Here is a 19,265-nt window from a genome sequence, read left to right as displayed (position 1 = left end):
TTGTCACATTGCCACACTTCCTTCTATTGTATCTGCACAGTTGGTGTCGGCTATTTGGGAATCTGATATAATTTATCGAGTAGACCTCTGGGGATAGCAGTGCTTCCCCCTACCTCTATCTCCTTGAATCATACTTACCTATGTCCTATTTTCAGCTTCTTCTATAAAGGAGTTTAGCATAAAATCAGGAAGAGGCTGCCAACACAGGTTCCTTAAAACAAAAACAAAAAACCTATCTTGGCATTGGAATTTGAAATTACCTCTTGTGCAAGTCTGATTCACAAGACAGCCTGCCAGCGTTGCTGTGGCATTTGAAGGCCAAAACAGACATGTTGCAGGAGAGCCATGATTAGATCTCTTTTGCTCCACATTTTAAAAGATGCTGCAAATTCTGATACTGATTGGAACAGCAACATTAGGGTAGGTGGGAGATGATTAACTGTTTTTCATCTACCCTTCTCCCCCCCCCATCAAAAATAACCACTCATGAAGCTGCTAGTAGTTCTAAAGTGGAAAAGAGGAAGGTACCCACATCATGTCTCTCTTTCTTCCCACTGTAGTGCTAATACCAGCTTTGAGGATGGGAAGGAGCATTTAAATAGGGGAAATGACACATTGGGAAAGAGTTAAAAGAGCCTTTCCCACAATACTGATGATCTCTTCACAATCCAAGACCCATCTCCACAAATGTTGGGATATCCAATCTCCTGTTTTGATGTCCCTACCTTAGTTGATTATAGAGAAATAGTTTTACCTATACATGTCTAATTGAGTTGAATGGAAGTTGTACTCAGTCTTAATTTTGGGGTGAGGCTGGATAAGTTTACAATGGGTGGGGAGCCTGTGATATTTCATACACTGTTGGACTTCCAATGCCCACCAGGCTCAGTCAGCGTGGCCAACATTCAGTGAAGACAGGAGTTGGAGTCCAGCAGCATCTAAAGCAGCCTTTCTCAACCTGTGGCCTTGCTAGCTAGGGGTGATGGGAGTTGTAGTTCAACAACATCTGGGGACCCACAGAATATGGCTAACCTGATCCAAAACACCCACCCACCCCACTCACACATGAAAACAAAGATCATCACAGCCAATTACAAACAAACAACCACACCCTAGGCCAACCCCAACCTCTCTCACCACCAAAGAAACACAAGTGAATATCTGGGGACCCACAGGTTGAGAACCACTGATCTAAAGGGTTGCAGGTTCCCTACTTTATATCAGTGGCTGACCATTCAGCTTCTGATAGTTAACCCTAAAGAAAGCCCCTGTTGGTAATTTTTTTACAGACATATTTACTACCATGTCTAAGAACTATTTTCTAGAATACATCCAAAAGTGGTGCCTTGGGTTTGTTCCTTCTCTGTTGTTTCCTAGTAGCGGTTTCTCCATCTCCACATGGGTTTTGTCCTGCCTTACTTTAAAAAAAGGGGAACTGAGTGACGTAGTCTTTGCAATAATTGCACACTTCATGGAAACAGAAGTTGAGCAACTTCTCTAATAAATTGACTTGGTTTCCTCTTTCAGCTTCACCAGGCTTGCTTTTATCTTGACCATACACAAAATAGTTCTTTAAAAAAAGGAAAAAAGAATCTATATCTTGAAGGTTTCAGTTCAATTCCTATGAGTCGATAAGAGAGAAGGAGAAACTCCTCACTGTGTTCTGGGTCCTGGAAAGCCCCCAGAGCAGCTCAGGAGCTAAGAATAGGCCTTCGGTCAGTGTTTGTAAAGTCTGCAGTTCCTTGTTGTTTTTTCAAAAAAAAAGTGCTGATCTTATAAGGTTGAGGCAAGTTTGTGGCTGCTCTGAATGATGTTGTGTGTGGGTTGTGTTTTCCCCGCCTGCTTGCCTCTGTCACCCAGCAAAGCAGATCAGTAGGATGTCTGAAGCAGAAAGATAACAGTAGCCTGGGCAAGACTCCGGTAGCTTTTGGATAGCTTTGTCGGCGCTTCCCTCATGGTTTTTCCTTTGCCAAGGATCTTCCTTTGCTCAGCAGTGAAGCTTAGACTACTATGAGAAAGAAGAGAGTGCTGGAACCAGATGAACACTGGAAGGTATGGTACAATGATTAGTGCATACCGGCCTTTCTTGGGGCACAGCTGTATGAGATACCTCTGTAGAATCAGCAGGATTTTTAGCTTTCATAAGTTTTGAGCTGGAACTTCAACACTTGAAGAGATAGCTTAAGAGCTATTTCACTCCTGCATGAAAGTGGGATTAATACAGTGAGATAGGAAGGCTAACCTTGTGATCAATACACAATGGAATCAGTGTATAATGTATACTAAGTCACTGGTTTAGAAGTAAGGAAACAGGGTTGTGGCTAGTGCCAGTACCAAGCAAAATTGGGCAGCCGCCCAGGTGCATGGATGATAAATGGGGCCCTTAAGCTGAGTCCAAGACCTGGCACAGTCCTTAATTAACCACCTCCTTGCTTTCCCAGCACCAGTAGAGGAGTGGGGATCTGCAGTGGTCCAGATACTGTGACCTTGGACAGGTATTTTAAGATAGTGCCTCCCAATTTATGGAAAACTAACATACCACAGCTGCAACATCATTCTAATATAGGGGTGCTAATAATTGGGGTTCTGTTTTCCCACTTAAAGCAACTTGTCTGAAAATGGTTATTGTGGGTGTTACTAACAACTTTCACTTTTAGTTCTGGTGAAATTACACGTTTCTTTCAAAGAATATTTTGACTGGAAGCAAGGGGAGTAGAACTTTGTTCTATTCTGTTATGTCTAGTACCTTCTGTAATACAACTCCTAACATTGCCTCATTTTTTAAGCTACTCCTGCAAGGTACTTCTGCAAATTATTATATCATTTGGAAAGGGAGACTTGTTGTAGTCTGTAGAAGTATATTAGGCAGTGCCTATCCATTCATGGTTGTTGCTTAATCCTCTGTGTGTATGCTTATATATATAATTTATTTAAGAAAAGCAAATATGTAATATAATCTCATTTATTTAAGGAAAACAGAGTCAAACTCCTTCATGGCAAACATCAGTAATCTCCATTCAGCCCCACGCCTGTCAAGGCTTGTTTTGATTTGGATATGAATTTCAGTTGCCACATCTCTTGAAGGCAAAATGGATGAAGTCCTTTTGTTACTATGCTGAAAAATTATGAGAATTGAAAAGGCACTGAATTGTACTACTTCAGTTTACAACTCAGGAAGATTTTTATACGCAGGTATAATATCTGCCATTAAACTGCAGTTATCACATGTCTGAATGAAATAGCTCCTGGGGTTCAGCTGTGCTGGTCCTCAAGCTGGGTAGAAAACTTTGTAAGGAGAAAAACTAGAGAAGCCTTTGCTCTTTGTTTGATGGGAGTTGTAGTCCAAAACATCTGTTGTGATCTCAATCTCCTGTCCAACCATTCATTTTGAGTGCCTAAACAAAACTTACATGATGAAGTAGACTCTAGTTCATGAAAACTTATGTTGTAATAACTTTCTTTGTCTTTAAGGTGTCATGAGACACATCTGTTGTGTTTGCTGCAACCATGACACCATGATAATGGGAACAGATGATGGCTATAATAATAATAGTAAGAACTTTATTATTTATACCCCACCCACCTGGCTGGGTTTCCTCAGCCACTCTGGGTGGCTTACAAAATATATAAGGGCAAAGGGACCCCTGGCCGTTAGGTCCAGTCGTGGACGATTCTGGGGTTGTGGCACTCATCTCGCTTTACTGACCGAGGGAGCCAGCGTATAGCTTCCAGATCATGTGGCCAGCATGACTAAGCCACTTCTGGCAAACCAGAGCAGTGCACGGAAATGCCGCTTACCTTCCTGCCGAAGCAGTACCTATTTGTCTATTTGCACTGCGTGCTTTCAAACTGCTAGGTTGGCAGCAGCAGGGACTGAGCAACGGGAGCTCACTCCGTCATGGGGATTCAAACCGCTGACCTTCTGACCGGCAAGCCCTAGGCTCTGTGGTTTAACCCACAGCGCCACCCGCGTCTTCTACAGAATATATGTAAAACATAATAAAGCATCAAGCATTAAAAACCTCCTGATACAGGGCTGCCTTCAGGTGTCTTCTAAAAGTTGTATAGTTCTTTAACTCCTTGACATCTGAAGGGAGGGTGTTCCACAGTGCGGGTGCCACTACCAAGAAGGCCCTCCGCCTGGTTCCCTGTAACTTCCCTTCTTGCAGTGAGGGAAGTAGCAGAAGACCCTTGGAGGAGGACCTCAGTGTCTGGGCTGAGTGATAGGGGTGCAGATGTTCCTTCAGGTATACTGGACTGTATATATCTCTGATCAGACAAACCAGACATTGCATTTGTCTGTAGGAACAAATCTGGGATGGCTGGGACTGCTGTTGTGGACAAAACATTTATGAGTTAAGTCTCCACTTCTTCTACGTTGAAAGCCTTTCTGTCACTGTAGTCTAGTAACAATGGTTCATGGGCACCAGAGGCTCTTCCATGAAAGCAGTATGAAAATTACTTACACAGAGTCTACAGAATACATTTAACTTTTGCCATCTCCAAACTGCAATGAGACTACAAACTGAAAATATGTTCCCTGCTTCCCATTAAGGCTTCCAGATTTTGTGTACAAAGATAACAGACATCCCACAGTAAGACCACTGTTCCATTCCTTCCATCAATAGGAACCACAGACAACTGAGGATGGAAGTCTCAAACTGAAATTAAAAAATGGGTTGTTGTTTTTACCTGAATCTTCAATAATTCTGATGGGATTTGAACTAGTTTTACTCTTTTTTAAAAAGCCATATGGCTCTGTTGTCTTGCTGTAATACAAAAATATTCTATATTCCATATTTCCAAATGCATGAAAAAGGGAAATATGATAGAATTCAGGATATGCCCTTCCCTCAGGTAACTTCAAAATGGCATCTGTATTGAGAGTTTGGTAGCAGGCATATTTAAATCCATTTTACCAATGAATTGGTACCGTATTTTTTGCACCATAACACTCACTTTTTTCCTCCTAAAAAGTAAGGGAAAATGTCTGTGCGTGTTATGGAGGGAATGCCTACGGGTGGCATGCCTACGGATTTTCCTCCTCTAAAAACTATGTGCGTGTTGTGGTCGGGTGCGTGTTATAGAGCGAAAAATACGGTAATTGAAAGCCGGATGATCAGTTAAAACTCTGTGATACGGTGACCATCACCTGAGTTCTCATATCTTTTTCTTCTAGCTGTTTTTGGTAGTTCATCACCATTTCTCTCTCTCATGCCATCATGTGTTGTCTCGGGGAATGACATTATTTAACAGAGCCTTTTAACTCAAGTCTCTTTCTGTGCTCTTTCTCCTCTCCCACAGTTGGATAAAGGGGATGTGAGCCAAATCAGCCTGCCTTCCAATACAAGCCACGGTGATGCTGATGGCAACTTCTGCCTTGACGTTCCAGATGGCAACCCAGACCCGCAGAGGACAAAGGCTGCCATTGACCACCTGCACCAGAAGATCCTCAAGATCACCGAGCAGATCAGGGTTGAGCAAGAGGCACGAGATGACAATGTGGCTGAGTACCTGAAGCTAGCTAACAACGCCGACAAGCAGCAGGCCTCTCGTATCAAACAGGTCTTTGAGAAGAAGAACCAGAAGTCAGCCCAGACCATTGCGCAGTTGCACAAGAAGCTTGAACATTATCACAAAAAGCTAAAGGAGATTGAACAAAATGGGCCCTCTCGACAGCCCAAAGACGTCTTCCGGGATATGCACCAGGGCCTCAAGGACGTAGGGGCCAATGTCCGCTCCAGCATCAGTGGCTTTGGAGGCGGAGTGGTGGAGGGTGTCAAAGGTGGACTGTCAGGCCTTTCTCAAGCCACCCACACAGCTGTGGTCTCCAAACCCCGAGAGTTTGCTAGCTTGATCCGCAACAAATTTGGCAGTGCGGACAACATTGCCCACTTGAAGGACACGCTGGAAGATGGGCACCCTGAGGAGGCTTCACGGACTCTGAGTGGCAGTGCCACTCTGGTTTCTAGTCCCAAATACGGCAGTGACGATGAGTGCTCCAGTGCCACTTCTGGCTCAGCAGCAGGTAGCAACTCGGGGGCGGGTGCTGGTGGCTTGGGAAGCCCCAAGTCTAACACCTTGGACAGTCACCACTATAATTTTGAGACCATCATAGAAGAACTGAGGGAGATTAAGGACATTCAGTCCCACCTTGAGGACTCCATGGAAGACCTCAAGGCCCAGCTACAGCGAGACTATACGTATATGACTCAGTGCTTACAGGAAGAGCGTTATAGGTAAGACTTGTTGGGTGTGCTGCTGTTAATTCCCAGTGGGAAACTGTCACACTTAACCACCATATTTAATTGTCGTTGACTTGTGGAACTGGGCATGCTGGCCCGTCTTTATGTTGTGGCTCTTGAAGGGTCATGCTGTGGGGTACAATAGATGAAGATGCTGGCAAATAATGTAATTAGGCTTTATGTTCCTATGCAAAGAAACAAATTGATAGTGAATTTCCCTTTAGAAGAGGCTGTGGCAGAGAAGGGGAGATGAGATGCTACAAAGCATAAGGCAATGAGGGAGGAATTCAGCCTATCACCTCAATCCAGTCAGTTATTTAGCAGCCACAAAGGATTCTGGGATATCAGAACCAGCCATGCAGCATGGACATTTGCTTTCCATTTCCTAATTCCCCCCAGATACTGCTATTTCTTTCTCCTGCAAAGTTCTGTTTGCTTTGGCCACAGTCCTGTGCACAATTACCTGGAAGTAAGCTCCACTGAGAACAGTACGTATTTCTTTATTTTTAAAAATAGCTATCCACTTTTCTTTATAAATCCAAAGTGGCAACTTACAGGATAACACAAACCAAACAACAACCTAGCACCAGAAACCGTATAGAAACAACAATAGATAACACCTAACACAATTATATGCATGTGATAACACTTGTTATCCTTCAAGAAAGTAATTTTCCTTGTTAATCCTTGCATGTTTATGTAGAGAGAGAGAGCCAAACAGAAATTTGTCTCCTTTTTTCTAAGCCAATAATAATTTTGCGGTGGAAGGCCAAAGCTTTTGGATTTATGTTCTTTAGTTGAATTTAGGCTCCCATTTAGTTGCAAACCAATATGCCTTAATTGCTATAGCAACCATGAGTATGCATGCTTGTTCAGGAAATGTCTGAATTTCAAATGGGGGGGGAGTTGAATTTTAAATAAGTGATTCAAATAAGTCCTCCTTCCTGGTGATTTAAATCATGATTTAAATCCTGCCTAGCTGTCACTAGCTTTGAAGATGTCTGCTGGAATTTCCTGTACTGTAAGTTCTCCTCAAGAAGAAAGACACTGCTCTATTAACTGCTTCTATTTATAAGACACAAGAGGAAATGCATTCCTGGCTGAATGCTCAGTGCCAGCTTCTTGCTTCTCTTCCACCGGTGGAAAAATAAGGACCAAGAACTCTTTTGCCCGTGGGCTTCATTAAAATTGTAGGCAGTGAGGAAAGAATTATGTTTCCATTTTTTTTGTGAGAGAAGGGTCATAGGCTCAGTCCTGGGATGACACTTGCATGCAGTTGCTATGTTTATGGTTCTCACAGATGTGGGGAGCAGAAGTCTCTTGCAGGCTTATGGTCCCAACCAGCTCTCATGTCTAGGGCTGGTTAGGGCGGGGGTGGAGAAACCGTGGTCCTCCCAGATGTTGCTGGACTCCAGCTTCCATTAGTTCCAGCCATCTTAGCCCAATGGCCAGGGATGATGAGAAAGGTACTTGAGCAACATCTATGGAACCACTCATTCTGCATCCCTGGTCTAGGGGTATGGCTCTTCCTCAATGTCAGAGGTCTCTGGTTCAAAGCCCAGACAACTGTGCTGGGGGCATGGAGAGAAGGAGGCTGGTTGGACTTTTGGGGAGATGATGTAGGTCAGTGAATGAGCACTTGCCTTGCAGGCAGAAGGTCCCAAGGTCAATCTCTGGTATCTCTACTAAGTAGCAGAGCTGAGAAAGACCGTGAGTCCTAGGTGAGCTGCTGCCAGCCAGAGTAGACAATTCTGGAGTAAATGGACATATAGCCAGACTTTGTATAAGGCATCTTCCCACATAATCCAGTCACCATAGAATAAATAGCACACAGTCTCTGCGAGTGCTTTCTCAGTGAAGCATCTCCCAATTTTCTGAGAAGTGTCTCACAGGGCCAGTTTCCTATTAGGATCAGCCAAGGCTGCATGCACTCATCCCAGATGGCCATAACAAATCTGCAGGCAGGTTACTGTATGCATCAGTTTTCCACATTGGTCCAATACTACTACTGAAATCACACTTACCTTTTGCCCCACTATTTCCAGGCAGATGTCCACACTTTAACACTACATGTCCGATGATTTTTTTAATTTTCTTTTGCCCTGAGCTTTTCCTGTGAAAGCCTGCTCTTTAAAGCCAAATTGGAGCAAACAACAATTCAGGTTTTCTGCAGGTTGATGTTTGCTCCAACTGAGCTTTAAAGAGCAAGTTTGGTGCTCGGACACAAAGCTTTAGATTGCGGACCATGCCTGGAAAGAGTGGAAGAAAGGTAAGTGTGAATAAGCCTTCAGTGTGAACACAGTGTGTTTCATGCAACCAGCTGTACATACAGTGAATGTGCCCAGGGAAAGCAAGGTTGCAGTGGCAAATCCTACCTCAATTCGCTGGACCTTACAATCTTCATGTGCATACAAAGTGTATGCTTACAGTTTTCCTGCATGCAGTTGGGGCTGTGCAGGGCCCCTTACCACACTTGTCTTCCCTTTGTATATGCATAGAGATTGTACAGACAGTCTAGTGCAGTGTTCCTCAACCTCAGGTTCCTTGTATTTATTAGACTACATCTCCCATCACCCCTGACTATTGGCTAAGTTAGCTGAGGATGCTGAGAGCTGTAGCCCAACATCTGAGGACCCAACCTGAAGAACACTAGTCTAGTGAGCATATGTAGGTCAGGGAGGGGCTCATCACCACGAGCCCTCTTCTCCCCACATGCATTCACTAGATGTGTGTGTGTTTGATTGTTTGAAGTGCTTATCTGTGTCCTCATTTATTTTGGATGTCCATTTTGTCCTACACTGGTATTTGATGCTCCCCACCCCCTGCTGTTTGGGGTTTTTTTCCCCAGAAGCTGGAAAATATCTCAAAATATCCTGGAAGGCAATTATCAGTGACAGCAGGGATGGAAACAAAACTCATTGTTCCCAAAGGCAGGATTGTTTCAGAAGAGACACCCCCCCCCTTCTCATTTGTTTTCCACTCACCCACATGTATCCCATTTGAAGGGCTGAGAAAAACCTTTAGATTGCAATTGAATAGTGACCACCAAACCAGGAAAGAGGTGGGGAGAAAAGAGGAAGGAACTGCAGGTGTTCCAGAGAGAGAGAGAGATTTATTTCAGGCCTGAAAAGTTCTGAAATAATCCTTCATCCAAGCCACATTTTCAGTGGCAGCTTCCACCAAATGCATAAACCACTAATGCAGGTGTGAGGAACATTTGGTCTCCACATGTTGCTGACGTACAACTACCACCCCTTCCCATTGGCACTGCTTGCTGGCATTGAAAGAAGCTGTGGTTCAGCAACATCTGGAGGGCCAAATGTTCCTCACACCTACACTACAGTAACTCTTATAGAATAGGTTATCCACTTGATAGAAATTGCTGTTCAAAACATGCCTTCCAGGGAAAGAATTATTCTGAAGTACGTTAGACCTGAAATATTTTTTTCTTTAAGCCCCACGACTTTTTTCCTCATCTCCCCCTCACCCCCAAAGTTGAATGACATTTATTCGGGAATCAACTCCGCTAGATGCATTGGGACTTATTTCTTTATCTATCTATCAGTTATAAGTTTTTTTAATACAACGCTTCAAACATATTTCCAGCTTTGTTTACCAAAAGAAAATAACGCAATAAAATGTGAGTAACAAAGGCATAATAAGGCCAGTACAATCCTTATTAGTTCCTCAATAACTAATGGAGTTGGGTGATGTACAGCATAATAATAAAAACTCTGAAACCTTAAATACAAAATAACAGTTCTAAAAAGAAGCATTAAACTATCTATATCAGGGGTCAGCAACCTAAGGCCCATGGGCCAGAAGCGGCCTGTGGAGGTTGTTTGACCGGCCCACAAGCCGCCCCCAAACCAAGCCACCTGCTTGTGTGCTGCACTAAACCGGCGCAGCACGGGGACTTGCTCCCGTTGTGCTGAAAATTGCGTCAGTGCACGTGCAGATGCTGAAAATCGTGGGCATGCATGCTCACACACATACGCGATCTGGCCCACGGAGAGATCTCTGTGGGACCGATCCAGCCCAGGCAAGATAAACCTTGCTGACCCCTGATCTATATGAAACTTAGTGGAAACCAAAACTCTACCAGCAGCACACAATTTCAGCTTAGAGCAGCCTGCATCGACCTGGTGCCCTCCGGATGCATTGGATTGTGCGGAAGACAACTCATGTATATATAAAAGAGCACATAACCTTAGGCAGTGCCCTAGAAACAGTCCTCCTTGCTTCAGGTGGTTAAACCATGTCCATCTACCCACCAGCTGATATCACTGGTGGCGTCAACTGTTGGTTGGGAAGGCAGAGTTAAATCTCATATTGACTGCACACACCTACAGAACAGGCTCCTGCAGCCAAAGCAGCAAGATTTAATCCCCACTCATCAGCTGATGATCGGAGTTAAATCCTGCACAGTTTTAAGCAGTCCAGCAATCTGGTTTGAGCCTCTGATTTCCAGCAGCTCAAAGAAGAGAGGAGGGGGCTGCCTGAAAGCCCTTTACAAAAGGGTCTCATCTTGAGCGGGGGAGCTGCAGGTTGCTGTTTGTGACAAACACCATATGTAGGATTGATGCCCTCTGCTTTCAAATGATAGAACCACTGATAGAAATTTGGCCACCACCAACTGGGGATGATTGGAGTTGTAGTCCAAAATATTTTGAGGGTCTCTGGATGGGGAAGGCTGCCTTAAAGCATACTGCACGGGGCACAGGAATGAGATGTTAAGAAACAAAGCATTGCAAGTAATCATTTAGTTGTACTTAGGACAATAAGCCTAACACCCGGTCTTTGGGTGGGTGTTTGATTTTCGTTGTTGTGTATACTGTGTATATACGGACAATGACAATAAATTTATCTAAATCTAAATCTAAAATGTTCAGTGAAATCTGATGTCTTCTTAGATGGCCTCCTCAATAAAATGAGGTGATGGGATATGGTTCCATGAGTATCAATGTAACATTCAGGACATGTAGCCCTTTGGCTGGTTTACCCAGAGGTAATCATCACAATAGCTCTTCAGAGGGGCATCCACTGTCAAATTGGTTCTTCCCACAGCTGTCTGACAGCCAAATATGAAACACAATCCAATTCCTTGTTGACATCTTCCTCTGTTGCAAGAATGTAGGAAGCTACCTTCTTGCCCTAGGTCAGATGTTTGTCCATTGATTCCACTATTTCCTCTGGCTAGCAGCATCCCATGCCACCTGATCTTTGCCCCTCCCAACCCCCTCCAATCCTGGAGATCTAAGGGACTGGACAAAGCATGTGCTCTTTCACCAAGCGGTTGCCCCTCCCTTGTATTTCATAGTTCTGCTCAGTATTCTAAAGAAAAGTTATTATGAAGAGCCAAGCCGCTCATGCAATGATTTTATTCAGTTCCTTTTTTATTGCTATATTTAACTTGCCATTTGCTTTTGAGTTCTGCTGTTTGTTTTTCTTTTATTTTCTATTTCAGTGCAATAGACAAGTCACTGGCTTGGTTTAATGCTATATAAGGTTAAGCGGTGGAAATGGGAACATGTTTTGAAGCATAGTTTTCCGTGGTGATCCAGGGGTAGCCCAAGATGTTTTGTTCCTTTAGGTGAGGAGCAGGACTTCATCTTCCACTCCCACATTCCATGTACAGAATTCAACTGGACTGGCTGCTGATAGAATCTCAGGGGAGTTCGCAACATAAAAGTGCAATATAAAAGTACAAAATACTTTAAAAAAATCAAGAAGAAGAAGAAACATGAACCAGTAATGCCCCCTCCCACAAACACATTTATCTGTTATTTTCAGTTACTTCCTATTTTGAGTGGCCAGATATCGCTGTGCTTATTCATTTAAGCTTTATATATAGAATTGTCCAGAGTGCACTTTCATGTTTCCTGTCCCTTTCATGCTACTTTTTACATTTTCTTTCCTCTGAATCCATGTAGACATATATATTCCAGTCTACAAAGGCTGATGCCATAACACACAGAGTGCCAGAAGGTTCCTTTTTACTTGCTAAAGGACCCCCCCCATTTTTTTGGGGGGGGGGTTGCACTTAAAATTTAAGTGGAGGAGGAGGAGGAGGAAGATTGCCAGAGCCACGTATCACTATTGGCTCCCAGTAGAGGGAAAGACAAGGCAGTGAGGAGCCCATTGCAGGCACAGCAGCTGAGCCAATCTGATGCACCTGTTTCTGCGCCCACACTGAGCTGCCCACTGCCTACCTCCCCCACTTGGGTAAGTGGTAGAGGTAAGTGGCATTGGGTAGGCAACTCTGCCCTACTTTCCCTGCCAGCTGCTCCTGCTTGTACAGATGACAGCCAGTCATCCTGGGGCACAGCCTTGCTCTGCGGAGGCTGTTTTCTGATCTAACACAAGGGTTGGCCAACCAGCATTGTGCAAATCTGACCTCAGACAGTCCCAGAGAAGGGGCTATAATTGGGTTGCAGTTGCAGTGAGTTTGCTTCCATAGTGGTTTAACTGTGCACAGTTAAATTACACTTCCCTTTCTGTTCTGCTTGACTGTCAAGGATATAGCAACATCCTGAAGGAACGAGGCAGGGACGTTTCATAGGGATATAAGAGGAAATCCGGTCTCTTGGAAAGTAGAGAAAATATATCATTAAATGCTTTCACCATGTAGAGTACTCCCTGGAGCAGCTGCTTCTGTGGACTGGCATTACCTTCCGCCATCCCCTGAGACCATCTATAGCTCCTGCTGGCTTTTTACTCAAGAGGGAAGAGACTGGAACATGGATTGTTACATCAGCTGCTAAGGACAGAAAGACTCTGGCATACATACAGTGGTACCTTGGGTTAAGTACTTAATTCGTTCCGGAGGTCCGTTCTTAACCTGAATCTGTTCTTAACCTGAAGCACCACTTTAGCTAATGGGGCCTCCTGCTGCTGCTGCGCCACCGGAGCACAATTTCTGTTCTCATCCTGAAGCAAAGTTCTTAACCTGAAGCACTATTTCTAGGTTAGCGGAGTCTGTAACCTGAAGCGTATGTAACCTGAAGCGTATGTAACCCGAGTACCACTGTACACTATTTCTAAGTACATTCTAATCATCTTTGTGAACCTGTCAAGACTGAAAAGCAGGATATTATTTAGTCAGCTGTCAGTGTTCTTAAATGGTTGTTCAGCTCCAAGGAAAGTTAAAGTTGGGTGTTGTTTGTGGGCTGGTGTTTTCATTAGCATTGGCAAGTTCATCGCCAATGAACTCAGAACATCCTTCCCTTCCTCTTCCCCTTGAGGATTTATCAGCCAGTAGCAGCGGCACATGAGAAAATGGGAGAAGTGAGCGCTGTCTCTTCTCGCCTATCTCTCTGGAACTTGAAAGGTTTGATAGTCCATTAGAGATGTAGCACTGCTGTCATTGCTACTCAGGAGGGGAATAGACAGAGATCCCTCATTCCTACTCCCTGGATGCCTCTGCTAATTCTAGCTGGTGAGTCTTGAGGAGAGAGAGGAGTTTGGGAATTGGGAAGGATTGGTGTAGGAGATTAAGGAAATCTCAGCCAGAGGAAAAATTAAGGGATTTGAAAAGTTCATGTTTTCTTTGACACCAGCATTTTGAGCCCCCAAAGCTCATACCCACACCTGAATACAATGAGCTTCCCTGACTTCTCCAGCTCCAAATTCTCACCCACTGCATGTGTTTCCCCCTCTCCCGCTACACAGATATGAACGCTTGGAAGAGCAGCTGAATGACCTGACAGAGCTCCACCAGAATGAAATGACCAATCTCAAACAGGAGCTGGCCAGCATGGAGGAGAAGGTGGCTTACCAGTCCTATGAGAGGGCCAGAGACATTCAGGTATGGGAATCCATAGGGATGCTTGTACAGCTGGCCTGACATCTTCCCCTCCCTATTGGGTATTTATTCTTTCCACATATTCAGTCTCCCTCCTAAAAACATAGAACGGCTTACATATAAATACAAATCCTAGCTGATCTGCTATACAGGCAGAGCTCAGGACCAGACCTGCAACACTAGAACTGTGGTATATTCCTACAGATCATTCTCTGAGCGTGGATGTTTGGCACTGATAAGACTAGAGAACTGAAAAGATGTAGGAGGAGAGGAATGAGACTTGCATCTGAAGAACTGAGAATTTGTCTATGGATCTTAGCTTTAGATTGCTAGTCTGCAATCCGTTCCCTCTTGTCCCTAGATCGTAGAAGGGCTCAAGATCAGTAGATGTGCCACAGCTTTCACAGGAACCTTGGAATCTGCCTTATAAGTCACACTGTATGTCCATCTAGGCTAGTTATTGTTTGCCCCAACTCATAGCCCTTCTGGTACTCTCTGGTACTCTCAGCATGCAGTGCAGATGTTCTAACACAGCTGTGATCCCTCAGCTAAGCTAACACTGGTCCTTTTTCTCTTTCCCCTGCAGGAGGCTGTGGAATCCTGCCTGACTCGTGTCACCAAGCTGGAACTTCAGCAGCAGCAGCAACAGGTGGTGCAGCTGGAAGGGGTGGAGAATGCCAATGCCCGGGCCCTGCTAGGCAAATTCATCAACGTCATATTGGCCTTGATGGCTGTGCTGCTGGTCTTTGTCTCCACCATTGCCAGTTTCATCACACCCTTGATGAAGACCCGCATGCGTCTCCTGAGCACCACCCTGCTAGTGGTTTTTCTCTTCCTCCTCTGGAAGCACTGGGACTCCATCACTTATCTTCTGGAACACGTGCTGCTCCCTAGCTGATTCTCTTGGCAGCCAGGTATCGGGGCTGCAGGGTGTTTCGGGTTTTTTTTCATGTAGAGAAGGAGAGAGAACGAGGAGACCTTGCAACTCAGTTCCTTTGTCTATACAGAGTATGTAATCCTCACTCGCTCTTTCCCTGCACAGCCAACTTTATTCACATCCAACACCATCTCTCAGCCGTAGGGAGTGTAGCTGCATCTGAGCTTGTGAGAGGCTGAATAAGTCCCTCTTCCAGGATGCCTTTGCAAGGGGTTGCGGGAAAGCAAATGAAGTCCGGAAGAATCCTTAGCCTTTTCTTTCAAAGCAAACAAAGGAAGTGAGGGCGATTGCAAAGCTTTGTTTGCAGAGCTGCAGAACGCCAGTCTCCAGAAAGCGTTTTTTGCGGGGTGTTTTTCTGCCTGAGAAGGATGATAAAAGGCTTATTTCTACATATGAAGACAACGGTTCAACACTGAAGATGAACTTTTTTCTTTTTCTTAAAACTGATGCCCCTTAGAAACATGCACAGATTTCATGGAGCAGAATGATGTACATATCACACCAGTTTATCCAAGTCACATGGCTACTTTACTTTCCATTCCTGCAGAACAGCTGATGTGCCAGAAGCGCACCTGGGCATCTTTCTTATGATGGACTTGATGTGATTATGGATTTGGCTGGGTTGTTTCACCTGTTCAGTTTTGCCCAGTGGAGACAAGATCGAAGGGGGGAAAGAATCTACCACTCTGGTGCAAGTTCAGCATTTTTGGTTGGCTTTGTTTTATTTATTTATTTTTGCTTTTGTTTGATATCTTCAGGGACTAAATGAGAAATTCTGACAGTGCACCTGCGAATCTTACAATCTTTGCAAATGTGTATGTGTGTGTGTGTTAATTTATTGATTTACAGTGGGTTCCTTTTTCTAAATCAAGTATTGTGTGAAAATTCAGCTGCCTTCACATCTCCTGTGTACCTAGAGAAAATAGAACATGGTTTTAAAATGGTTGAATAGTCCATGCAAAATTAGTGAGTCTCTATTTGAATTTGGCAATGCTTCCTCAAATTTCACCAGTAGAAATTTTGCTCATTACTTGCTCCAAGAGACAATCCTCCATCTTCATATTGAAGTGATTCTATTAATAGTACATTATTGTAGTTTTTTTAAAGCAGACAAAGAAGCAGCCATCGTATGCAGTATCAGGCCCTTAGTGGAGGTTTCCTCACAAAAGAAGAAAAACCAACTAACTGATCACTTCTGCTCTTAAACTCCTGACATATTTCTTCAATGTTTATTTCAACTGCTTATTTATTCACACCTGCTATTGTCCAAAGCATTTTATTTTACAGCAAAACTGTATGGCACGTTTTAAAGCACATTTTAAAAGGTTTAAGATGAAATGATCTGGGTGAGGAGTTATTAATATAATATTTGCCAAAAAATAATTGCTGTTGCCAGCAAAAGAGAAGCTTACTGTAAGTTGAATTCAGGTGGTTATTTAAGGGAAACTGTAAGTCATGGGTAGAGACGCTCTCCCTCCCCAAGGTAAATTCTAGTTGGGCCTGCAGTCACCCCCACGTTTGCACCCACTTGCCCTCTATCAATCCCCCATTTACCCCACACTTCCTCTCTTTCATCCACACTCCCCCTACATACATAGACTCTCCATTCTCTCTTGCTCCCTTTTCTCTCCTCTCTCACCCTGCCCTCCTTCCACAAAAAACGTCTATGGGGGAGGACAGAGAGAGTAGGATTTAAGCCTTCACTCCCCAGTTGTCACCTCCCACAAATACCCCCCACATGGCAATTAGGCTTTGGGGGGGGGGGGAGTCTCAGTTGCATGTGGATGTAATTTTTAAAAAAATGGGGGTGGGGAAAGAAGGAGAGGCTGTAGGCTGGATTGAAAAGTGCCACAGATGATGCCCACCCCATGCAGTAAAGATAGTGTGTAATCAATGGACTAGAATCAAGGTTTTCAGTACAAAACTCAAGCTTGATTTATATGTGTCGCAAAGTGAAGTGGCAGAGTCTTAAGGTGGTGGAATAGCCTCTTCTCAATTCAGTGTCATGGGTGGTGTGTCTAAGTGTAGGGTTATATTTTTGATTGCTTGTTTATGTTAAAAACAACATTCCTGAAAGCAGAAACTCAGGATAGCAGACAGAAGGCTGTCTAAAAGAGGCTCCCTTCTATGCCTTGCTAGGTTTCTGCTTGCAAGAGTCATTTTTACATAGGGTTTTCAAAAACATGATTCACCTGCAGCCTGAGTTATACAATCTGCTGTACTTCGCAGGACTTCACCCCCTCATTCTGTTGCATGTGTAAATTTAGCCTTAGATGTGATTAAGGTCAAGCTTGCGCAAGTTTTGCTTCGGTGAGAACTTTGGGCGGATGCCAAACGGTTTTGTAGAAAGAGAAAAGGAATGTGTTTCGTTACAATACAATATCTGATATCTTCTGATATTGCTCAAACCCATGAGGATATGCACTTTATGATGCTTTCATCTATGGCCGATGGCTGTGGTGTAAAATCTTAAGATCCAAGAGCTGTCAATTACAGTACAGGACAAGAAGAGAGAATTTTGGCAGGTCAGCTCCCACCCCAGTGACAGTACAACAAGAACAGCTTTATCTGCTGAAATGTTCCTCCTTATGACTGTTAAATGCAAAATAGCCTGGCAGAGTGGTTATCTACTCCCTTTATTCTGGTTCTGCCTGCAGATCTGCTCTTTATTACATGAAACATTTTTATTTTATTTTTGCTTCTCTGAGGATGTCCATAAGGCATAATCATAGTCTAGGTGACAGGTTTTCCAACCCAAGCACCTGATCTTGGCTCTTGAGAGCCTACATGTTACTCCCCCTGGCACCTAAAATGGAATGGTGGCTTGAGGCATAACCTCTGGAATGTATCCCCCTCTTTGCTAAGGAAGCCTCTGTCGTCAAAATTCCATCATATGTAAGTAACATTTGTGATCTGCCTTTAATAACCCCAGGAGATGTGAAGGCTCTCAACTTTTCTTGTATACATCTATTTATTTTGTATATTTTCACGAGTCAGAAAATCAACTTGCCTTCCCTGCCCAGTTATAGGAGGAGCTGGTTTTCTAGTGCAATGTGCATGGATAATTTATTTAATGTTGTCAGGATGAATGTTGTATGAGTTGGAAAAGAGAGTTCAATAACAAACAAAAAACTGTTCCAGAATATAAAATGAAACAGATTTTGGCCAAAATCTACAGTGAAAGTGTAACTGAGGTGCAGGATTTGTGCTTTCCTCTTTAGTTCTGACCTTGCACTATTCCTGACCCAACCCCTGTCACCAAGTAATGACTAAGAGATGCATCTTGCTGCAGCAGGTTAGTCTTGAAGTGGAGAGCTAAAGAGGATGCTGTTGTGCTCAGCTTCTAAAACATATAAATGGGGCTAGATGAGGGTTCCCATGCAGGCTTTGCAGAGCAAGAGGAGAGCATAGTCAGCTAGGATTTTTGTTTTTATTACTGGCCTATTTATGCTCATGGGTTACACACACACACACACACACACACACACACAACACCAGACGCTTGTGTTTTGATGTAATCAATTGAATAGTCCTTGCGAACGTTGACTGGTGTAAGAACAGCTGGGTAACATTTTCCCATGCTTGTGTGCACCAGAAGCAAACAATTGCAATAGTCCTTTGTGGCCTTAGAATCATGACTGCATGATTTATTTACTGATCTAAATTCAACTGATATAGTATCTTTGTCCCACCCCTCCTGCCTTATCGAGAATAGGTGTGGCCTGTGGCCACATACTGTGTTTTCATGGGAAGCCTAAATCAAAATTAGTTTAGGACTGTTTGATGCCATTGGTCATGCCTATCGTATCCATATAAATGTAATGGATTAGTTAAAGCAACATTTGACACTTGATAGGGCGATGCTGTCACTTGCAGTGCTGCCCTAGCAGAAGGAGGGCTTGATTTATCCAATGGACTTGTGACTGGAAAATTGTGGTTGGCATTTTTCACATGTTGCAATCATATAGTTTGGCATGAAAGGTGTTCCTTGTGAATTGGGTGCTAGTGGTTCCATAAGGTTTTAGAGTGCTAAGTTTCTAGCCCTCGTGACAGGCATGAATCGGCAAGGTTTGTGGTCTTCTGTCACAGAGGGCACCCAAGCCCACTCCATGGCATAACCCTCTTCTTATACTGTTTGACTGTATTTATTACGTATGCTTGAATCTTGTCCTGCCCCTTACCCTTTGATATTATGTTTGTTTTCCATTGGGAAGCCCATTCAAAGGAAGCTCTGATTTCATTTCACTATATTTTTCCATTATTTTTTTTTTCAAATAAA

At 43.7% G+C, this 19,265-nt stretch overlaps 1 protein-coding gene across 11 annotated transcripts in view; it reads left to right on the top strand.

Annotated features, from left to right (window-relative positions):
- Nucleotides 1–18,471, top strand: part of TMCC2 (transmembrane and coiled-coil domain family 2) — a 109,480-nt gene extending 91,009 nt beyond the window's left edge. For 7 of the 11 annotated variants that reach the window (XM_081193445.1, XM_081193448.1, XM_081193449.1 and 4 more), the window contains 3 exons: nucleotides 5,305–6,239; nucleotides 13,917–14,052; nucleotides 14,636–18,471. In XM_081193445.1, the coding sequence (XP_081049571.1) occupies nucleotides 5,305–6,239; nucleotides 13,917–14,052; nucleotides 14,636–14,947 (1,383 nt within the window). In that variant the 3' untranslated portion in view covers nucleotides 14,948–18,471. Of the gene's footprint in view, nucleotides 1–1,725; nucleotides 2,053–3,471; nucleotides 3,553–5,304; nucleotides 6,240–13,916; nucleotides 14,053–14,635 lie in introns of those variants that run through there. The other 4 variants (XM_081193455.1, XM_081193454.1, XM_081193446.1 and 1 more) reach the window with 4 other exon arrangements.
- The last annotated feature ends 794 nt before the right edge of the window (nucleotides 18,472–19,265 follow it).

The sequence above is a fragment of the Podarcis bocagei genome (genome assembly GCF_964188305.1).
Source record: "Podarcis bocagei genome assembly, chromosome: 5".
NCBI lineage: Eukaryota > Metazoa > Chordata > Lepidosauria > Squamata > Lacertidae > Podarcis > Podarcis bocagei.
This window is presented reverse-complemented; position numbering and strand designations above follow the sequence as displayed.